This window comes from Rattus rattus, chromosome X, assembly GCF_011064425.1.
Source record: "Rattus rattus isolate New Zealand chromosome X, Rrattus_CSIRO_v1, whole genome shotgun sequence".
NCBI classification, from domain to species: domain Eukaryota; kingdom Metazoa; phylum Chordata; class Mammalia; order Rodentia; family Muridae; genus Rattus; species Rattus rattus.
Genome location: NC_046172.1, coordinates 116553372 through 116574498, shown reverse-complemented (window position 1 = coordinate 116574498; position 21127 = coordinate 116553372). Strand labels below are relative to the sequence as shown.

At 41.6% G+C, this 21127-nt stretch overlaps 1 protein-coding gene across 2 annotated transcripts in view; it reads left to right on the top strand.

Moving 5' to 3' along the window:
* The window catches only part of Slc9a6 (solute carrier family 9 member A6), a 56957-nt gene that overhangs the window by 23270 nt on the left and 12560 nt on the right, over positions 1–21127 (top strand). For both annotated transcript variants that reach the window (XM_032889569.1, XM_032889568.1), the window contains 7 exons: positions 65–206; positions 2464–2569; positions 2861–2949; positions 5539–5652; positions 12805–12916; positions 14434–14587; positions 20000–20030. In XM_032889569.1, the coding sequence (XP_032745460.1) occupies positions 65–206; positions 2464–2569; positions 2861–2949; positions 5539–5652; positions 12805–12916; positions 14434–14587; positions 20000–20030 (748 nt within the window). The remainder of the gene's footprint in view (positions 1–64; positions 207–2463; positions 2570–2860; positions 2950–5538; positions 5653–12804; positions 12917–14433; positions 14588–19999; positions 20031–21127) is intronic.

Below are 21127 nucleotides of genomic sequence, written 5' to 3'. Positions count from 1 at the left end.
TCCTTCATTTTCCCATAAGAGGAAGCAAATACAAGTTGGTTGAGAATAACCTGTCTTTTTGTAGCTCAATAGTGGCGTACCAGCCAGCTGGAGACAACAGCCACACCTTTGATGTTACAGCCATGTTCAAATCTATTGGAATTTTCCTTGGGATCTTCAGTGGATCTTTTGCAATGGGTGCTGCAACAGGAGTGGTGACAGCTTTAATATCCTTTTGTTACATTTAGTTTTTCTCATTAACTTACTGAGGTAGTTTAATAAGGCATAGTTTTTCCTACTCCCATGACTGGGATTGTCTTATAGTTACTAACTTTTTAACCAAGAAGTTGTTCTGAATAATGAAGCAGAAGTCTTTGTTAATATGTTACTTGAATTTCATTGCTTTGCATGGGCTCAGTGACTTAAAACATGTATTTGAGGCTGGTCCTGAATTTACTATGGAGCTGAGGATGCCTGGGAAGTTCTGATCCTCCTGTTTCTTCCTCGAAAGTGCTGGAAGTATAGGTATATGCCAACACACCCAGTTTATGCAGTGTTTAGGCTAAACCCAGGGCTTTGTGCGTGTCTGGACAGCCTTCTACCAATGGAGCTATATTTGCGGCCCTTACCCCTCTTTTTGTTTTCAATTCATTTTATGTTTATAACTGTTTGGTTTGTATGTATGTCTGTGCTCTGTGTATAGGTGCCTGCAGAGGTCAAAAGAGGACATTGGATCTCTTGGAATTGAAGTTAACATACAGTTGTGAGACACTGAGGGTGGGGTTGCTGGGATCTGAACCCAGGTCCTCTGTAAGACAGCCAGTGTTGTTAACCACTGAGCTATTTTTCTAGTCCCTATCCCCCCCTCCCTTTTTTGAGATTGAATCCTAAATTATGGTAGCCAAAGTTGCCCTTAAATCAAGATCTTCCTGCCTTGGTCTACAGAGTGCTAGGATTTAGAAATGCTAAACTGCTCCCAAACTGACACTAAAGGAGTTTTTGAGTACACAGACATACTAGCTCTTCAAGGATGAATTTTAAATCTATAGACTACATTACCATGAAGTAAATAGGACCCCCAAAGTCTCTGGGTATTTTGTACTGTTGGTCATCTCTGTCACCTTTCTCTCCTAGTTTAATAGAACAAACAGAAAATGCATGTTTCTGGGTGAGAACATATGTGCTTATCCTGTCTCAATTGCAAATTTTGTTTACTAGAGCCTTGGGCTGGGAACCCATAGCTCTGATGCTGTCACTAGCTAGCCACAAGAAATACAGGACAACTGATTCTTATGTTCATTTGGGAGACATTTGCTGATTGCCCACTGTATGTCAGATGTCATGTTCTGGGAACAAAGATGAAATAAACATGGCCCCTGCGTTGCAGATACAAATATGATAGTGGTTGATATTTGAGCTCTGGAGCTCAGTGTAGGAGAATAGGAGGTTAGGGAGGTTGAGTCAGACTGGATGAGCTCCAAAGTTTCTACCTATAAAACTTTTTTAAGATCCATTTTTTACTTTTATTTATGTGTATGTATAAGTATCTGGCACATGTGTATAGGTGTCCACAGAAGCAAGCAGAGGACATCGAAGGCCGTAGGGCTGGAGTTCCAGGTGGTTATTAGCCACCCTTACAGCCCAGCTGGGGTCCTTTGGAAGAACGTTAAGTGTCCATAACCACTGAGCCATCTCTCTAGCTTCATCCAGCTAGAAATCTTTGAAGACGCTCTCATGTAAAACATATGTGTGATTCTTTTTTAATCCTCTTGGTTTTATGCTGGAAGAGACTACATTTTTAATAGCTGAACTGAGGCATAAAGGGTAGTAAAGGGACTTTGGTGGCAACTGGTACAGGCTGTATCTCCTCTCTGGTACAAGAGCCTTGGCTAGGAAGTGGATTTTGTTTTTATTTGTTACAGTGCTAGTTCAGGAATTGACTGTAGGTCTAGCCCTAGATTTATTACAACTTAACCCTGCTACCCACATGGACTTTTTAGACTAGTATATGAGAGTGAAGAGCCTCGGTTTCTTCATCATGAACTGGAGGCTTTGCATTGCAGATGGGCTAGAAGATCAAATAGATGTGAAACTCCATGGAGGTTATATGTTCATTCTTATGAATGCAAATTGTTGTAATAATGGAAAGTCCCTTGCTTTGGGACACAACGTAATGGAGTTTTGTCACAGTGGGTCTCAGTCTGCTGCTTCTGTCCATGTTTTTTTATTTGTTTTCTGGCAAGGTATGTCATATCCATAAGTCAATAGGAATATCTGATTTTTGAGATTTTTCTCCTGATAGGAGGGCAGCTCCATAAGATTTCGTTGGCAGAATTTCCTACCATTGGTGCTATTTTCCTTTGTGTCTTTTTCATTAGAGAGGCTGAAGAGCTCTTCTGTAACTTTCATGATTCCCTTGGATTGACTGTTATTTTTCTAGTCACAGTTGTATATTATTATTGTTACCAAGCTTAACAGTGTCACGTGACAAAGTTCACAAAGCTGCGGGAGTTCCAGCTGTTGGAGACAGGTCTGTTCTTCTTGATGTCCTGGAGCACCTTCCTTTTGGCCGAAGCATGGGGTTTTACAGGTGGGTGACTTACCTTGCATTGTAAGTCCGTATGAGGAATCACTTAGAGAGCCACTTTCCCAAGTGAACCTACTTTACTCTCTTTGAACATACTTACTATGCTTGGGAGTCAGGTGGAGGTTCAAGTGTAAAAAGACTTTCAATGGAAGCAGTTGGTTCATCCCAACAAAATAAGTCAAAGTAACCGAGAATGTCAACACTATAAATGGAATCTACTTCAGCAAAATAAGATGCGTAGGATACAGTTTGGAAAGCTCCCTTTCTGTGACTTGTACTTCGCTGTCTTTGCAGGTGTGGTTGCAGTGTTGTTCTGTGGCATCACACAAGCACATTACACGTACAATAATTTGTCTACGGAATCTCAGCATAGAACGAAGCAGGTAAGAGAAACTTTATAATCAATGAATAAAATTTTCCTCCTCTTACCAAAACAAAAGTTTTCTTTTTTTAACTTAAGTATCTGATCATTTCAGGATGGTGCCTGCCCTTCCTTTGAGTCTGGAAATGACTGGGACTGACAGGTGGCAGGTAGCAGCTCCTAGGGTAGCAGTTAGAGTAGCCAGATGCTGTTTTATTGGACTTCCAGTAACGAGCCAGTTTGCTCCCTCTTCTCTTAGTGTCTCCCTAACCCAGTGGCTACGAGGAGCAACCACATGAGGGCCCACTCTGAAAAGAATTCTGAAGGAATTAGGCATTAGACATATAATTTTCCAATCTTAGATATAGAAAACAAATTCACAAGCAGTGTAATGTCTGCAGTAGGAACATGGGCATACGTGAGGACTGTAGTGAGAACTAGGAACATTCCGTTTTGTAGAAGGCTAGAAGGTAAATTGAGTGTAGAAAGGATCAATGCTAAAGCAAAATAGCTCTCTTTCTCTCTATATCCTTCCCCCTCCCTCCCCCTCTCTCTTTTCTACTCTCTCCTTCTCCCCCTGCCCCTCCATCCCCCCTTCCTGGAGCCACAAGGTTAGTATACTTTTCCTAACACTTCAAAAAAAGTTAGGCTCCCCCTTCAGAGCATTTGCATGGAGGTTACAAATCTCTTTTGCCAAATAATTTAGTACACTGAATGTACAGAAAAAAAATAGCCAGGGGGTTTGTCTTGTTTTAGGTAGCAAGGTAGGGCATAAAAAGAACAAGCTAAGAGCTTCCAGCCTTCTTGGTGATTTGGAACTAGCATAGAGAAAACACAGACATGTATGCATGTACGTGCGTGCGTGTACACACACACACACACACACACACACACACACACCCTAAGACTGCTTTTTTTGCTAAAGTGGCTATAAGTACATAGACCTTGTGCTTGTAAAGCCTCAAATATTCACTCTCTTGCACCCACTGGAGTTTCGCCAGCCTCTTTATTCAGAGTTAGAGCCAAGACTCTAGATCCACAGTAGCTCTGATTCTACTATTTTGTGGCTGTGCGATGAGGGAGGAGTTAAAGACTTTCTTCATGTTTCACTTTTGTTCTGACTCCTGAGATAAAAATGTGATGTGTGCCTGGAACCTTTACTTAGTACTGTAGTCAGGCCCATAAGGAAAAGGGAAAGAGGAACTTTTGCCATTAAACAAGCACATAGAGATAAGAATATATTGCCATTCATAGAAAATATATACTTATTTTAGTGTTTGTTCTTATTTTTGGTGGTAAGCCTACTGTGCTTTTTCGTTAAGTTCTGGGGCTAGAATCCAGGGCCTCTTATTTGGTGGGCAAGCGCTCTGCCACTGTGCTGTATCCCCAGACGCTCCAGCTTTCTTTAAAAACATTTTTAATTCAGTTTTGGCAACTGGAGAGATAGTTCAGGGGTAAAAGTACTTGCTGTGCAAGTGTGGGGCCCTGAGTTCAAATCTCCAGAATGTGTGTATATGTCGGATGCATAACATGAGTGTCTGCAACCCCAGTGCTCCTGACAGAAGGTGGAAATAGACACAAGAGAATCCTCACACGCCTGGCCATTAGCTACCTGCTGTCCACAGCACACAGTCAACAGACCCTGTCTCCGACAAGCTGGAAGCCAAGGACTAACACTAAAGATTGAACTCTGACCTACTCTATGTGCTGTGACACATGTACCTACATTCATATACACAACAGATATACAGACAAATGTCCTTAGGAGCAGGACGATCTGGAGTTCAAGGCCAGCCTAAGTTACAGAGTAAGACAATGTTCTAAGACTTTCCTCCAAACAATAACAAAAACTCAAGCCTGAACTAACTTGCTCAAAGCCATAGAGCTAGCAAGTAGGGAAGGTGTGGTTTAAGCCTAGGCATTCAGACTCCTGAGCACAGATTCTTCTATGTCCTATTATGCTGGGTAGATGTCTCCTGGGAAAGATCACGGACAGATAGAGCTTTTGGAGGGCCTTCGCTTCATTAGAAAGGTCCCATACATCTTTCTAATGTGGTATGTTAACAGTAAAGTAACAGTCAGTGACTAAAGGGGCTTTGGCAGACATTGGAGGGTACTGAGTATATCACAGAGAAGCCCTGTGTTAGGAGTTAGTGAGACAGTCAAGGTGACAACACACCAGCGATATGACAGTGGTCACGAGGCATCCTCTGCCAGGGCAAAAGAAGTTCAACTGTGTTCTGTAGCTTTTAGAGGACATCATCTTGAAACTCATTTTAAGAGCAACTTGCTGGTTGGGAATGAGAAGTGGTCATGAAGAGCTTACAAATCATTTAGGTTTCGAATCATGTATAGAAATTGATGAAAGCAACACTGGCTTTGGAGGGGCGGAGTAACTGAGGGTGGGGACTGGGAGAAGGGCGCTGATGGGGGAACGTGAGGCTGTTATGTTTCTGGCTCTTTCTGTAGGTTTGGAAATGGCAACTCTACATGTACTCCCCTCTGAGCCAGTGCTTCCAGATGTCTATATGAGCTGTGCATATATAAAATGTCAATCGCTCAGGTTTTCACAGGATGCTTACTTATTGGAACCTTTTACATTTCATTTCAGTTGTTTGAGCTTCTCAATTTTTTAGCGGAGAACTTCATCTTTTCCTACATGGGGCTGACGCTGTTCACCTTCCAGAATCATGTCTTTAACCCAACATTTGTTGTAGGCGCATTCGTATCCTTTATCATGTGTCTGTTTGGAGATGTTCATGTGGTTTTAGGCATGTGGTTGATAAAATATTTAAATGCGTGAGGTTTTTCTGAGAACTAAGTAAGGATGTCAGCTGTTCTTCCCAGTTCCAGTCTAGTCTTTTTTCTGCTCTATTTCCATTTGAAATTTATTGCACAAAAATGTTGACAGATTGGAATGGCAGAAAAGTCTCTTGCTGCTTCGCCAACCTCAAAGGTAAAAATGTATTTGTCCCTAGCCAGCCATGTACCACGTAACTGTAACCCTGTGAAGGTGGGAAGACTTGAACTAAGAGGCTGTCAGCACCGCTTCCGTCTCAGAGTCAGATTGGAAATTGAACAGTGGAGCAGCTTGGGGCATGCTGCTTCCCTAAGGGAAAGCCCTGATTTCCGTCTCTGGCACAGAAGGAACAGCCACTCTCCTGTTACAAGGCAAGCGAACCTGAGTATGGGAATAGTTAGTCTGTGCCACGGGACGATGTGTCAATGATGGGGAAAGGCCTGATCTTGCCACGGTTTCTGTTTCATGTAAATGAGCATTTTTACCTTTAAAGCTAACTTGAGCGGCCAGCAGAGTAGCTCTGAGAGTAAAGATGATTGCTACCATGGCCGACAGTCTTAGTTTATTCCTTGGGACCCATGTGGTGGAAGTTGAGAACTATCTCCTACGAATTGACTTCTGCCCTCCACACTTGTGTTGTGGCAAGATACCAATCTTCCATGTCTTGTGTCTTTGTCCAGGAAGACTTAGTAATAAATGTAATAACTTACATAAAAAGTAAAAACGACTTGAAATGAAGAATCTGAGAACATGAAAGGCAACCTTATGGCAAGATGGTAACAGGCAGCTTCTGAAGTGCAGAGGAACTGGCCTCCAGTTGGTGAAGGACGTATGGAGAGAAAGTAGAGTTCCAAGCTGATGGCTTCTATTTTCATAAAGTAGGAAGTGATATCGCCTGCTGAGAATAGAATAGCAAGGTACACAGGTTATTTGTTGTGTACGAAATGACATGGACACTTACTCTTTACCTTACATGGTATATGGGGGTTAAGAGCCCTGGACTATCTTAGCTGGGTGACTCCAGCTCCACAGCCTTGCAGGACCTGTAGTGACATGGAGGAGCCCCACTGAACTCAGTCACACTGCTGTCCTTAGAAAGTATCATCTCTCTGCAGGATCTATCCACAGGAAAAGTTTTGGCTTGGATTCCCTAGAGTGAGTAAGCTGAAAGACTACAAGAATGCAAGCCAGGGTACCTTTTATAGACTAATGTTAGAGGTGAAATCTCATAATCACTTCTGCAGTATTCTGCTGGTCATACAGACCAACTGTGATACAGGGTAAGTAGGGAATCACAAAGGCTGCGTACTATATAACACAAGGCAGGGGCATTAGGGACCATATAGAAGGCTGCTCCCACAGGTAGGAGTTTGGGGGAAGATAGAGAGGACGTTTATGTAATAGTCATAGAAACTTAGGAGAGAGTTGCCCAAAGAATTGTAGTACTGTTAGGCAGCATTAAATGGTGGCCCATTTAACTTTAAGGAATAGGTACTTACAAGATACCAATCTTCCATGTCGTGTGTCTTTGTCCAGGAAGACTTAGTAGTAAGTAAGCACAGAAAAGAAAAAAACATTGGGTCCCTTGAGGTATGTGGTTTTGTTGAGAGAGTACACTGGAAACAGAAAAGAGCAAAGCAGATGTGGGTTTCGGGAAGAGTGTCTGTCTCGACCACATGGAGAAGAAAGGAAGTGGAGGAAGAATAGGGCTGACCGTCAGAGGGAAGCAGATAGTGCTCTTTGTACTGAAGAGCCCCGGGAGCTGGGCTGATCACAGCCTGACAGTTAACCCTGAGATGTGTACCCAGGGAAATGAATGTTTAACTAAGTGATTCTCAAGAGAAGCATTAAAGCGCCACAGAATCCATCCAGAGAGCAAGTGAGATCTGTGTTAGAAAGGGAGGTTTACTCAAATGCCATTCTTCAGTCTTACAGAAAAACAACAAATGTCCTATCAGTAAGAGGAGAGCCAGAAGACGAGCATGAGCTCAGAGCTTCGGGGCTTCAGGGCTTCAGAGCTCATCACTATTTGAAGGGTTTTTTTTGTGAATAATCACAATTGTTTAATGTATAGTACTTAATCTACAAACAAGGTTAAATAGTCACAAGGTTTTTGAGTCTGTTAGGATTTAAAATTCTCAATAAAGAATCTATGAAAATGATTCTTCCCTTGTCCAAGATGTCTTGTCTCTGGTAGCCTGGGTTACATGACAACAACTCAAATGAACCCAGGTTTAAATGAGTTAAAGGAGATAGAGGTTTATTTCTGAGCTTGTGTGACCAGAGAATTGTTAGGAATGCAGGCAGTCTTGACGCTGTTCACTGTTCTCCTTAGGGAGTTGGCCGCATTCTTGTGATCGGTGGCATCTGAGCCGTGTGCCTCCTAATTACCTTTAAGGGCACTACTCAGAATGTACATATCACTTGTACACAGCGTTGGCAACACCTATCTGCAAGGGAAGCTAAGATTTATATTCTATCTGGGCAGCTGTGTTCTTCAAAATTGGAGCTAAAAGGGAGGAGGGTCTTGTACTTAGAAGGGAAGACTAGGTATGGGTCTGGGAGCGAGCAGCGGCATCACACTGTCTCCCATGCATTACTGCTGCTGTTACCTTCTCTTTCTTTCTCACTGGAATTGTTTGCAAAGAGAAATGTCATTTTACTATATATTACAAAAGGAATAATGAAGACAGTACAGAAAGCTGTCCTACACCTCCCACCCATTTCTCCTGGCTAGCACCTCAGGACCACATAGTACATTTGTTGCAAAGAATCAGCTCGTAGTGATGCAGTAAGTAAACCTGATGCTCATCCCCAGTCCCGCGGCATTCCTCTAGTGCACTTTTGCTATATCAAAGTCCTACCCAGGACAACACAGTAGTACATTTGCTTTGTAGGATCCACTTGACTGAGAGTTCCTCAGTTGTTCCTTACTTTTAATGAGTCCTGAAAATTTTGAGGGTATTGATTGACCCAGGCATTTTGTCGAATGTGCTTCAATTGCAATTTGTCTGATGTTTCCCCCTAAGATTGAACTGGATTACATATATATTCTTTGGGGGGAATACTATGGAAATGAAGGGCCATTGCCACCATATCATGTCAAGGGTACATATTTATTAACACACTAAGGTTGATGCTAGTCTTAGTCAGGTGGCTGATAAGTTTTCCCATTATAAACTGACTTGTGTTTTTCTTTCTATTTTGCGCTGCTTGGAAAAAGAGCCACCCCATGCAGCCCACATTTACAGAATATGGAATTAGGATTCATCTCCGCTAGAATGAAATTTTTACAGAATCACTTGTGGCATATAGGAGATTTATCTATTATCCCTCACTTGATGTTTGATTCAGCTGTTTATAGCATTGTTTATCTATTATTTATATAAATAATAGTTATTATTTGATACATTGGATTATTTACAACATTTAAAAGTTTTGGTGTTTAGAGTGTCGCCTCTTTAGCCATTAGGAGCTTGTTCACTAGAAACCTGCTTCCGTTTGATGCCTTGTCATCATGGTCAAGGGAATATTGTTACCACTTCCTCACTTTCTGGAACTATAAGTTGCTTCTATTCATCTTGTGCATTTTCCATTGTAGCCCAAGAACTGTCCATTTCTCCAAGGAGCTTTAGTTCCTTTTATTGGGAAAAAATGGTATTGGAAACCAAGATCCGGGCTTTGGGTGTGCTTAGGACACTGGGTGTTCTTACTTCCAAACAGTGTCCATGGACAGAGGAAGATACATGCTACATCATGTGCACACAGATATGTCTGTAAGCATTTCTGTTTGTAACTGGCTGCATCTCGTACCATGAGTACTGATGTCTCCAACTGTAACCCATTACCATCAATCAGCCAAACATCTTCCCTTGTTGCTCTGTACATTTCTGTCCCAACCATAAGGAGCTTGACCACTGGCATCTTCCATCCAATTCTTGACTTGTTCAGTTGCAGTATATGTAGATGGTAAAGGCAGGAATATATTGGGGAAAATGTGTTATCAGGCAGTTTTGTCACTATGTGAGCATATTTATATAAACCTCCATGAAATAAATCAGTTATTGGAAGAAGCTTGGTGATTCAGTTAGGTTACTTGATAAACGTGGGATAAATGGAGCTGTTGCTGGTGTAACAACATTCTGTTTCTCAGTAAAATGGTTTTACATGCCACCCCTCCCCATTTGCCCTCCCCCAACAATCCACGTTCACTGGGGTTCAGTCTTAGCAGGACCAAGGGCTTCCCCCCTTCCACTGGTGCTCTTACTAGGATATTCATTGCTACCTATGAGGTCAGAGTCAGGGGGTCAGTCCATGTATAGTCTTTAGGTAGTGGCTTGGTCCTAAAGGCTCTGGTTTGCTTGGCATTGTTGTTCATAGGGGTTCAGGCCTTCAAGCTCTTCAGTTCTTTCTCTGATTCCTTCATGCAGGGGTCCCTATTCTCAGTTCAGTGGTTTGCTGCTGTCATTACGCCTCTGTATTTGCTTGCTGTATTCTGGCTCTGTCTCTCAGGAGAGATCTACATCCGGCTCCTGTCGGCCTGCACTTCTTTGCTTCATTCGTCTTTCTGTCTCTGTTTTAATCTTTGCCTCTCTATTCCCTGCCAAGGGTATTCTTGTTCCCCCTTTTAAAGAAGGAGTGAAGCATTCACATTTTGATCATCCGTCTTGAGTTTCATGTGTTCTATGCATCTAGGGTAATTCAAGCATTTGGGCTAATAGCCACTTATCAATGAGTGCATACCATGTGTGTTTTTCTGTGATTGGGTTACCTCACACAGGATGATATTTTCCAGTCCCCCCATTTTGCCTATAGATTTCATAAGTCATTGTTTTTTGATAGCTGAGTAATATTCCATTGTGTAGATGTACCACATTTTCTGTATCCATTTCTCTGTTGAAGGGCATCTGGGTTCTTTCCAGCTTCTGACTATTATAAATAAGGCTGCGATGAACATAGTGGAGCACGTGTCTTTTTTGTATGTTGGGGCATCTTTTGGGTATATGCCCAAGAGAGGTATAGCTGGATCCTGAGGCAGTTCAATGTCCAATTTTTCTGAGAACCTCCAGACTGATTTCAGAATGGTTGTACCAGTCTGCAATCCCACCAACAATGGAGGAGTGTTCCTCTTTCTCCACATCCTCGCCAGCATCTGCTGTCACCTGAGTTTTGATCTTAGCCATTCTCACTGGTGTGAGGTGAAATCTCAGGGTTGTTTTGATTTGCATTTCCCTTATGACTAAAGATGTTGGACATTTCTTTAGGTGTTTCTCAGCCATTTGGCATTCCTCAGCTGTGAATTCTTTGTTTAGTTCTGAACCCCATTTTTAAATAGGGTTATTTGTCCCCCTGCGGTCTAACTTCTTGAGTTCTTTGTATATTTTGGATATAAGCCCTCTATCTGTTGTAGGATTGGTAAAGATCTTTTCCCAATCTTTTGGTTGCCATTTGTCCTAACCACAGTGTCCTTAGCCTTACAAAAGCTTTTGCAGTTTTATGAGATCCCATTTGTGATTCTTGATCTTAGAGCATAAGCCATTGGTGTTTTGTTCAGGAAATTTTTTTTCTGTGCCCATGTGTTCGATATGCTGCCCTAGTTTTTCTTCTATTAGTTTGAGTGTGTCTAGTTTGATGTGGAGGTCCTTGATCCACTTGGACTTAAGCTTTGTACAGGGTGATAAGCATGGATCGATCTGCATTCTTCTACATGTTGACCTCCAGTTGAACCAGCACCATTTGCTGAAAATGCTATCTTTTTTCCATTGAATGGTTTTGGCTCCTTTGTCAAAAATCAGGTGCCCATAGGTGTGTGGGTTCATTTCTGGGTCTTCAATTCTGTTCCATTGGTCTATCTGTCTGTCTCTGTACCAATACCATGCAGTTTTTATCACTATGAGCACTCTTTCTTTATGTAAACTCTTATGCAGTACATGACTATAAGAATGCTAGGATTGTTGACTACTATTTCCTTGGGAAACCCACCAAGCAACCTATCATTTTTGTCTCTTCTTGGTTTTTCATTTGTTATTTTTCAAATGGGGTCTCATGTAACCTATGCTACCTTCAAACTTGCTCTCCAGCCCAGGCGAACTTTGAGTTCCTTCCCTCCTGTTTCTACTTCTAATGCCCAGCTAATGAGTATACAAGACTTACATGCAGTTCCTTTGCCTCTGGCCTTAGCAATTGCACTCTCCTTGAGTAGTATTTGCATCAGCATTGTTTCAACCATGATGCTTTGCTTTGATTATTATATTTCCCTTTCTACTCCTTTCAGGAAATGTGGTGGGGATAGCACTGGGAACCCTGCAGTAAAATTTGCAGTTACAAAGCACAGATTTCTGTAGACAATAGATAGAGGAGGAAAAGACACCAAAACCATTTCTTAGTGAAGATCCATCTTTTTTTTAAATTTATTCATTTATTATATTTAAGTACACTGTAGCTGTCTTCAGACCCACCAGAAGAGGGCATCAGATCCCATTACAGATGGTTGTGAGCCACCATGTGGTTGCTGGGAATTGAACTCAGGACCTCTGGAAGAGCAGTCAGTACTCTTAACCGCTGAGCCATCTCTCCAGCCCCCGTGAAGATCCATCTTAACTGACATGAAAAGCGAACTATTTGCAGGTCGGAAGTGTACATTTAGTGAGAGCCAGCTAGGCTTTGCAGGAATTGCAGCCGCATGAAGTGGCTGAGCTGCCCTCTTTTGTGTTCCTAGGAAGGGTAGAGACATTTAGCCAGCACTATCCTTCGCCCTATCAACAGTGCAGTGGAAGTGAGTGAGTTTGTGATGTAATAAAGAAGGTCCTGTTTTATACATTCTTTTCTGCGCTTCATGGGTTTCCTACATGCTGGACACACACTATCAAGTTTGGTAGCAACTAACTGTATTGCGATGATTTCAATGTCAATGTATTTAAATGAAATAAGATTAAAATGACAGTTGCACAGTCATACTGATGGTGTTCCAGATGCTCTATAGATACAATAAGAAATGCTCCCTCATCCCCTTGAATGCACACTTTAAATTAATAGTACTAAAGGAAATGATCCTTAACCAACTCTTAATGATTTTAGATTGCTATTTTCTTGGGAAGAGCTGCCAATATTTACCCCTTGTCTCTCTTACTTAATTTGGGTAGAAGAAGTAAGATTGGATCAAATTTTCAACATATGATGATGTTTGCTGGTAAGTTCCAATTTCTTCTTGTGTCTACCCCTCAATCTACCATTCCGAAGAGTCAGAAATACTGAAACTGCGTCCTCAAATAGAAAACTCTTCTTAGCATCACCCATTCCCTTCTGTGGGAACTTTTTACCCACTGCTTCCAAATCTTTGGTTCCAAAATATGTCACACAAAGTAAAGAATTAAAGTTGAATACATTTTTTACAGAAAAACCTACAAATAAATGTTGATAAATGTTCTATACATAATGGTCAAAAACCTGAAAAATAACTGACTCGTTTTCCTGTTCAGTACAGGGGCTGAACCTAGTACCCCGTGCATAGCAAGCAAACAATCCACCATTAAGATATCTATATCAATGGCATCTGTATCTCCCCAGCCTCTCCCCTGTAGAGAACATTCTTCTTTGTTGTTGCTCCTCTTGCTACTGTTTTTTTCGAGAAAGGGTTTCTCTATGTAGCCCTAATTGTCCTGAGGCTCAATTTGTAGCCCAGTCTGACATCGAATTTCACAGAGATCTGCCTGCCTCTGCCTTTCAAGTGCTGGGATTAAAGGTAGGCACCACCACCGCCTGGCAACATGAGGTCTAAGTTGTTCAGACTTGCTTTGAAATTACTGTGTAGTTTAAGCAAGCTTTGAATTTATTTGTGACCCTCCTGCCACAGCTTCCCATGTAGTTGGGATTAATGACCTGTACCACCAGACCTGGCATTTGCCTGTGTTTCCACGGGAAAATGGGGCAGGGAAGAACCTGATAAATCTGTGCTGTGGAAAATTACTAAGCAATAAAAACAAACATTTATTCACATAGTGGCGTGAGTTAGTCTCAAAAGTGGTATGTTTAATGAAGGAAGCCAGTCTTAAAATTTACATGTATGATTCTGTTGATAAGACATTTTTAAAAGACATAATAGTAGTGGTGGAGAGCAGGTCAGGGTGCTGACAAGGTTGGGCTAATGGGCAGCACAAAGCAATTTGCACAGGAAAAGTAAGATGCTCAGTGTTGATTGTGGCAGTGGTCACACCCTTCTATGCATCTTCAAGACAGTATAAACTGAATTCACTATACATAAATGACTAAATTGTGAAGAACTGTTTAGAGATCAAGGTAGGTCTGGTGCAGGATCATATACTCCCAGCACTTGGATCACTGATGCAGGATGACGGTGAAGTTGAGAACTGCCTGGGCTACATTAGCAAAACCCGGTCTGAAAAATCAACCAAACTGAAGATCGGTGAAAGTCAGTTTTATACTCTAAATCTGCTCATCATTCTTTTTTTTTTTTTTTTTTTTGGTTCTTTTTTTCTGAGCTGGGGACGAACCCAGGGCCTTGCGCTTCCTAGGCAAGCGCTCTACCACTGAACTAAATCCCCAGCCCCTGCTCATCATTCTTTACGTATGTTAATAGTTTTTCATATCTGTTTATGTGATCCTGAGTATTGAGGTTATGTTTTATATCTCTTGTTATATAGCTTATGTAGTGTGCAGTTATTGACAAAGCGCTTGTATCCCCTGCAGGTCTTCGTGGTGCAATGGCCTTTGCCTTGGCCATTGGAGATACTACCACCTTACGGACAAATGATGTTCTTTTCACTCACTCCCCATCGTGTTTTTTTACTGTGTGGGTGTTTGGTGGAGGTACCACTGCCATGCTGTCGTGCCTGCACATAAGGTAAACAGGAACGGGGAACCTCATTTCCACACTCCATTTCGACTCAATTTACTTTTATTTTTTGTCATGAGAAGATTTTTAAGCTTTGGAAAATTTAAGTTTTCATTTTTCCCTGTTCAAAACTGCATAACCTAATATAGAAAAAAGTAAACTGCAAGAAAAAGAAATGGAAAGCTTGCTACCAGTCTGAAGGTTTAGCATTGCAAACATTTTATTCACTTCAGGGAATGGGCAAGCAACAGGAAAGTGCTCCACTATACTGGTTTTGAAATGTGGTAATAGAGGAAAATTTCTTGTAGCATGGGCATTTGCACTGGTAAATATCTTCCTATTATTTGAATAGTTGTATGTTTCCTGGCTAATTTAACCAATCTCTATTGTGGTAGTGTTACACTGGTTTTAGGCTTTGGCTATTTCCATTTGCATCTGAGGGTTTGCTGTTACAATTACTAAACAACTGAGTGCTCTGAAGCCAATGTGCCACGTTCTTGTTTAATTATTTCTTTAGGATGCATTTCCACAGGGTGAGTTGGTTGATCCATAAGATATGCATGTATTTAAAGCTTTTGCTCAGCTTATCAGGTCCGATCCATCAGCAGTGTGTGAGTCCAGTTTACTCCAGCACTAATGGATACCAGACAATACCATTCCTTTTCCTCTTTCCTATCAGCGCCATTTCTAACCTAACAAACCAATCTAGACCAAAATCTTGCAGTCATGATCTTCAGTGTGCCCTGCTTAATGTATTCAGTTTGAAAGCCGTCTTGTATCTCAGGAGTTCTGTATTTGTTTCCATGGATACAGCAGCCTGTGTCTGAGGCCTTTGTAGATTGCAGTCCTCTGTTTGGCTGAAACTTCATAGGTATTAAGAGCTTCTGCGCTTCCAGCCTCATTTTGAAAAACAGCATTTCACCTATTAGTGAATCTGTCATCTGTTTCTTTAACTTTCTATTATGCTTTTTATCATTGCATAGATAAGCTAGCCCTGAATTACACAGTAAATGTTGTTAATTTCTTGATCTCTCTTTAATGTTCAAATCCTTTCTAATTTTTGTGCTATTTCTGTGTATAGTAGATAATATAGTGCAGCGTGCATGCTTTTATACATCCGTTAATGTTCTTATAATGCTACTTATTACTTGTAGGAGAACTTGATATTTATTAAGCACCTACTATGTACTAGGAATTCCATTCCATGTGTTTAACATGTTTATTGAATCAGTAACAATTTTACAAAAAAAAATAGGCTTTAAAATGTTAATTGTTCAATATCATGCCGGTAATTAAATGGTAGACAGAGGAACCTCTGCTCCTAGTTCCTTCAGACCATGGCACATCAAGAAATGAGTGATAAATTTTGAAAGGACTAACCTTCTTTTCTCTAAAGCTTATAACTGAAGACACCTCCAGAAAGAGTAAAACAGATTGTGAGACATCCTAGAAAAACTGCTCAGGAAGAGTCAGTGTGTTTCCCTTGCTGTCTTCTACACGGAACAAATAAGTCCCCCTGCTCTACCATCCTCCTCAAGAGAGAAAACAAAATCCCAGCTATCCACAGAGTTTTGTCTACATCACTAGATTTGAAAGCTCTTCGGATGACCCTCTTACCCGCCAGGCAGCAACACTGGAGACTTAATTATACCCACTGCCTTTATGCCTTAGAGTGTGGCTTGGTCTCCTGCTTTCTTGCAGTTTTGGCCTGTCTGTGAACAAGCTATATGTTAATTTTAAACCTGTTTCTGATTAATAGAAGTATATTTTTCCTCCCTCTAGTCCTTCCCATGTCCATCTACCCTCAAATGAGGCCATCCATTTTTATAGTGCTCACTGATACTTTCTTGAATGCAGTGAAGACTAGCATGTCAAACAGTTGTAAAACATATAGTCTTTAATTTTTACATTTTAATTCACATTGTTTTAATTTTTCTAAATACATGTTGGCTTAAAATATCACATTTACTCAATAGCTATATCACAAACATTCCATTTTCTCTATTTTAGCTGTTAGTAAATTCTTAATAATCAACATAGAGAATGCCAGTATTTGTGGCATTATTATTGCTGTAATTACCAGTTATCTTTATATCGGCATTTAAAGCCTAAAACGTTGGGTTCTCCTTCCTATGCATATTTGGGAGTAAAGGCAAAGGCTATGTTTAAGCATCTCTTTCCTGCCCCCTCATTTTTTAGTCCTAGTTTGAAGTGGCTATTGAGTTGGGACTACTAAAGATTCATGTATGTCCAAACCTAACCATTACACTCTTGGTCTTTCCTTCTTCCCTGCTTTCTACATCTGCAGCATGACACCTCTTCCCCCGAGTGGCAAGGATTTGCTGAACTAGCATCTGCAAAGCTCTTTGCACACTATGTCAAGTAATATTTACTGAGCGATTTGGTAGAGCCTCCAACCCACTGGTTCCTAGCAGATTATTTTGTATCCTCAGGGGATTATTTGACAACATATTAGAGTTATTTTCGATGGTCACAACTAGGGGAAGGGACTGCTATTGCTATGTAGTAGGCAGAGGCCAGCATCCTGTTAAGCATCCTACAGGGCATGGACTAGGCTACTATCTAGACCTGCAATTAAAGAATTGTCTGGCCCAAAATGCAAGTAGTGCTAAAATGAAATAACCTTATTCAAAAGGACGGTGGCAATAAAAAAGAAAAATTCTTTGTTACAATTTAGTGAGGAAAGTGATAATACACTAGTAAATAAATAAATGAGCATGACAATTTTAGATGATACTACATGTGATGGAAATTAAGATGCTGTGATCGTGCCTGGGAATGTGGTATATATAATATGAAGAAGCCAGGCTAGGTCTCTTAGAGAGGTTATATTTGAGCCCAGTCCTCTTGGGTGGTAAGACTCTGCCAGTTCAACAATGACCAGGAAGAACAGTCCAGACAGAGGGAAAAATCAGTAGCAAAGACGCGAAGGCAGGAGCAGATACGGCCTGTTTGACACAGAGAAAACTTTCGTGATGAGAGTGATCAAATGGTAAGTAGAGAAACTGGTGGACCAGACCTGAAGGGATCAGGATACTGAGAACTACCCGTGAAGGATCAGTAGCAAAGATTTTTGACTTCCCTAGTTACATGATCTTAGTCTCAGTTACCCAGATTAGGGTGACATGGGATCACATTGTATGGCTATGTTGCAAGACCTTACTTACCACTGTTTTACAGGGAGCTATAGGTTGTCCTTCTGTTGTAGGGTCTTGTTGTATATAGTGAAGACTTTGGGTTGGAAAATTCCATGGGGACCTTGAGGATAATAAAGCAAGGGAAATGGTCTAATTTCCAGTGTAAAAAGATCACATCCCTGCGTCCTAGAAGTGGCAGATCCCCAATGAGTTTATCAGCTTGCATCCTTTGACATGTGTGACAGGCACACTTGGCTCCCCATCATTTAGCTAGCGCACATGCTTGCAGTTCTTTGTCTCTGAGCCTTTTCGTGGCCTGGGATTCCCTTTCATTCACAAGAATTGACACTACTACCCTTCCCTCTTCCGAATTCCTTCTTCTTGGAGTTGCGGTGTAGCATTGGGTCTGTCCATCACAGCAATGAGCCCGTTCATCCTTGTAATCCAATACTGCTAGAAGACTACATACCACTTAGTGCTAGTGATGCATCAAGCACTGGAAACATTTGTAGTACATTGTTCTCATTTAATCCTGGCAGGAAACATTCTTTGTGTGATACTATAGTAGGGCTAGTGATTCTGAACTCACATAAGAAGCTAGAAATTATCCTAGGAGAAGTCCATTGCCTTAATGGCAAACTCTTTGTGAGTCTTGTAGTTGGGTCTACTTTCCACAGGCTGGTGAGCCCTTGAGAACAGGGGCCATGTTTATCTATATGCCCTGTGCTTCAGCAATGCCTGGCAAGTAATAAGTGTTCTCTAAATGTTTATTACACTGGTTTTGGATACAGTGCCGTTTTAATGTTCTAAGTGTTCTATCATCTTGACCACTAGGTGTCACTTGAGATGCATAAATGTGGTTAGAGTCCAATGTGACTGGGAAGCTATTAAACAGTTTCTGGACATTTCTAACAAATGAGCCTTTGTTTGAGTTTTGAATCTGGTTGTGGCTACCTATTTTCAAATACTTGACCATCCCTTACCTTCCAGATGTAGCCTTGTGTCATTTCCCTCTTTTGAGTGTTGTCCTTGCAGATGTTGCTACAGCTTCTTGTACTTCTGTGTTGTCTGTGCTGTCTGTAGTTGGTAACTGAATCAATAAACATTTGAGCACCTATTGTGTGTCAGGTACTATGCTAGACTCTGGGGATACAGAGATGAATTGAGACATGGCCTTTACCCTCAAGGAGCTCACAGTCTTTTTGGGGAGACGGACAGGTAAATAATTATACTGTACTGTGATGTATTTTGTAATAAAGAACTTCGAATGGGCTGCAGAAACACAAAGGGAGGTGATTCTCTGTGTCATAGAGTAGCTACTTTGGCACTTGACAAGGGAGTGGAAAGGTGAGGGGACACACACATTGCCACCTGAGGGAATGAGTGGCATGAGCCCAAACCAGTATTGACTCTTGGAGTTGACAAAGGTCTGGGAAAGGGAATGGGTTCGAGTATTGCAGGACACATGGAAGACAATGATGGGCTGTGGGGAAGGCAGGTTGGAGTAAGGGTGGCTACTAGTGTGTGGAGAATTTTGAGTGTCCTACAAAGGACTTTAGACTTAAAAGGATCGAGGATTGTGAGCTGTTGTCAGAAGCTTCTGTGAAACAGTGACCTAAGGAGTCCATGCCTTGGAGAGTGAACTCTGGGGACAGCCTGGCATGTGGAAAGGCTTACTCAACCCTCAGCCATGAGTCAGACTACAGGCTGGAACAACACAGATGGGTGGCAAGGAGAGACCTGACAGGCAGGGTAGGAGAAAGAACAGAGCTGGCAAGTTCTTAGTGTAGAGGAGACTCAGAGCTGGCTAACGAACTTGGTCCCTGGGATGTCCAAAGAAGGAATTTGATGTAGATGCACAGGACTTCTGAGGAACCAAGGCTAATGTCCATCAGTCACCCTGCAGTGCGCCTGGGACTGAACCCTCCTCTGTCATCCTAAGAATGTTGCCATGAGAGCAGTATGCCAGCTTTGTTTGTCAAACTTTCTAATCATTCTTACTGCTTAGAGTGGACTGACATTCAGAAGAAGTGCTATTTTACCGAAACTGGTAAGTGAGGTTTTAGAAGTAGAATATCTGCCCTGCTTGCCTTAGACCCAAAGCTGTTGTTAAAGAAAGCAGCACGCACCAGAGAAGAGAGAGAACAGTGACCATTCTGGAGCTTCTGTGTTGAGAAAAGCATTTTCTGGATAATGAATATATGTGAGTAGACCTTCCATTGGATTCAATAAATCTCATTTACTCTTTGTGTTTTTCCTTTAGGGTTGGTGTTGATTCAGACCAAGAACATTTGGTAAATATGTGCTTGTGCTGTCCCTGGCATTTCTGCCCAATGTTCAGTTGTTTGGAAAAAAAACTGTCTCTCATAGTCTTCATGCCTCTTTTTGATCCGGTTTTGTTGGCCTCGGCTTTTAACTGACATCATTTCTGCTTTTCTCACTGTTCCATAGAAACAGAGCTTATAGTTTTAGGGCTGTAAGTAGCTATCAGGGTGATAGCTTTCTATCTGTGGCCATCCTGGGTTTCTGCCATGAGGAGAATGGGCTCTTAAGCGCTCCTGGGTGTTCAAGTGACTGCTCTGGCACGGGGAGCCTTTTTCCACTCTAGTTGCGCATGAAGGCTGGTCTCTGATGTCAGTCCCACTCCAGCTGCTCTTCCTGTGTAACTTTCAAGTTGGATGACCAGCAGCTGCCCTTGAGAACCGCCTTGAAGCTTCTGAATCTCCAGCTGGTCTCCCCTGCATGTTTTGGGGGTTACACTCTCTTACCCTAAGCCTAAGCCTTTTCAACACAGCTCACTTCCTTCCGAGTGTCAGTTTCTCAGCTGTGAGCTCCAGACTTGTGGACTGAGCACAGCAGAACTGTCTGCACTCATGAGACTGACCGCCCTTTTCTGGTATTTTCCACCCCCTTTTTAATGGTTTCTGAGCACCACAGAATAAGTGATTCTTTATTACACATTAGATAAGAAATCACATACGAGGATTTTGAAGATGGAAAATACCTTTTGTAACATAATTTCTATTGTTTTCTGAAGCAAGTCATGGCATATTTTTTGTACACTGTGTGCTTTAAATGAAAACTTTTATTCAATTCATTTCCTAAATGCTAATTTTGAGTGATGACTATGTGCATGGGTGTGTGCGTGCGTGTATGTGATATACTAAGTACTTGCCTGTTTTGTGGTCAGAATCTTAAAGTAGAATTCCTTGGGCAAACCAGATTATATACCCACATCTTTGTAAGCTTCTGGGATAGGTCCAAGGGCTTACAGTGTTTCAGTGCCTGTGCCTCTGTCATAAAACACTACATTGACACAGCTCTATTACCCCTGTCACTGCAGAGGACAAATATGGAAAGAGGCAGATAGGTGACTACCAGTTGTGGTAAA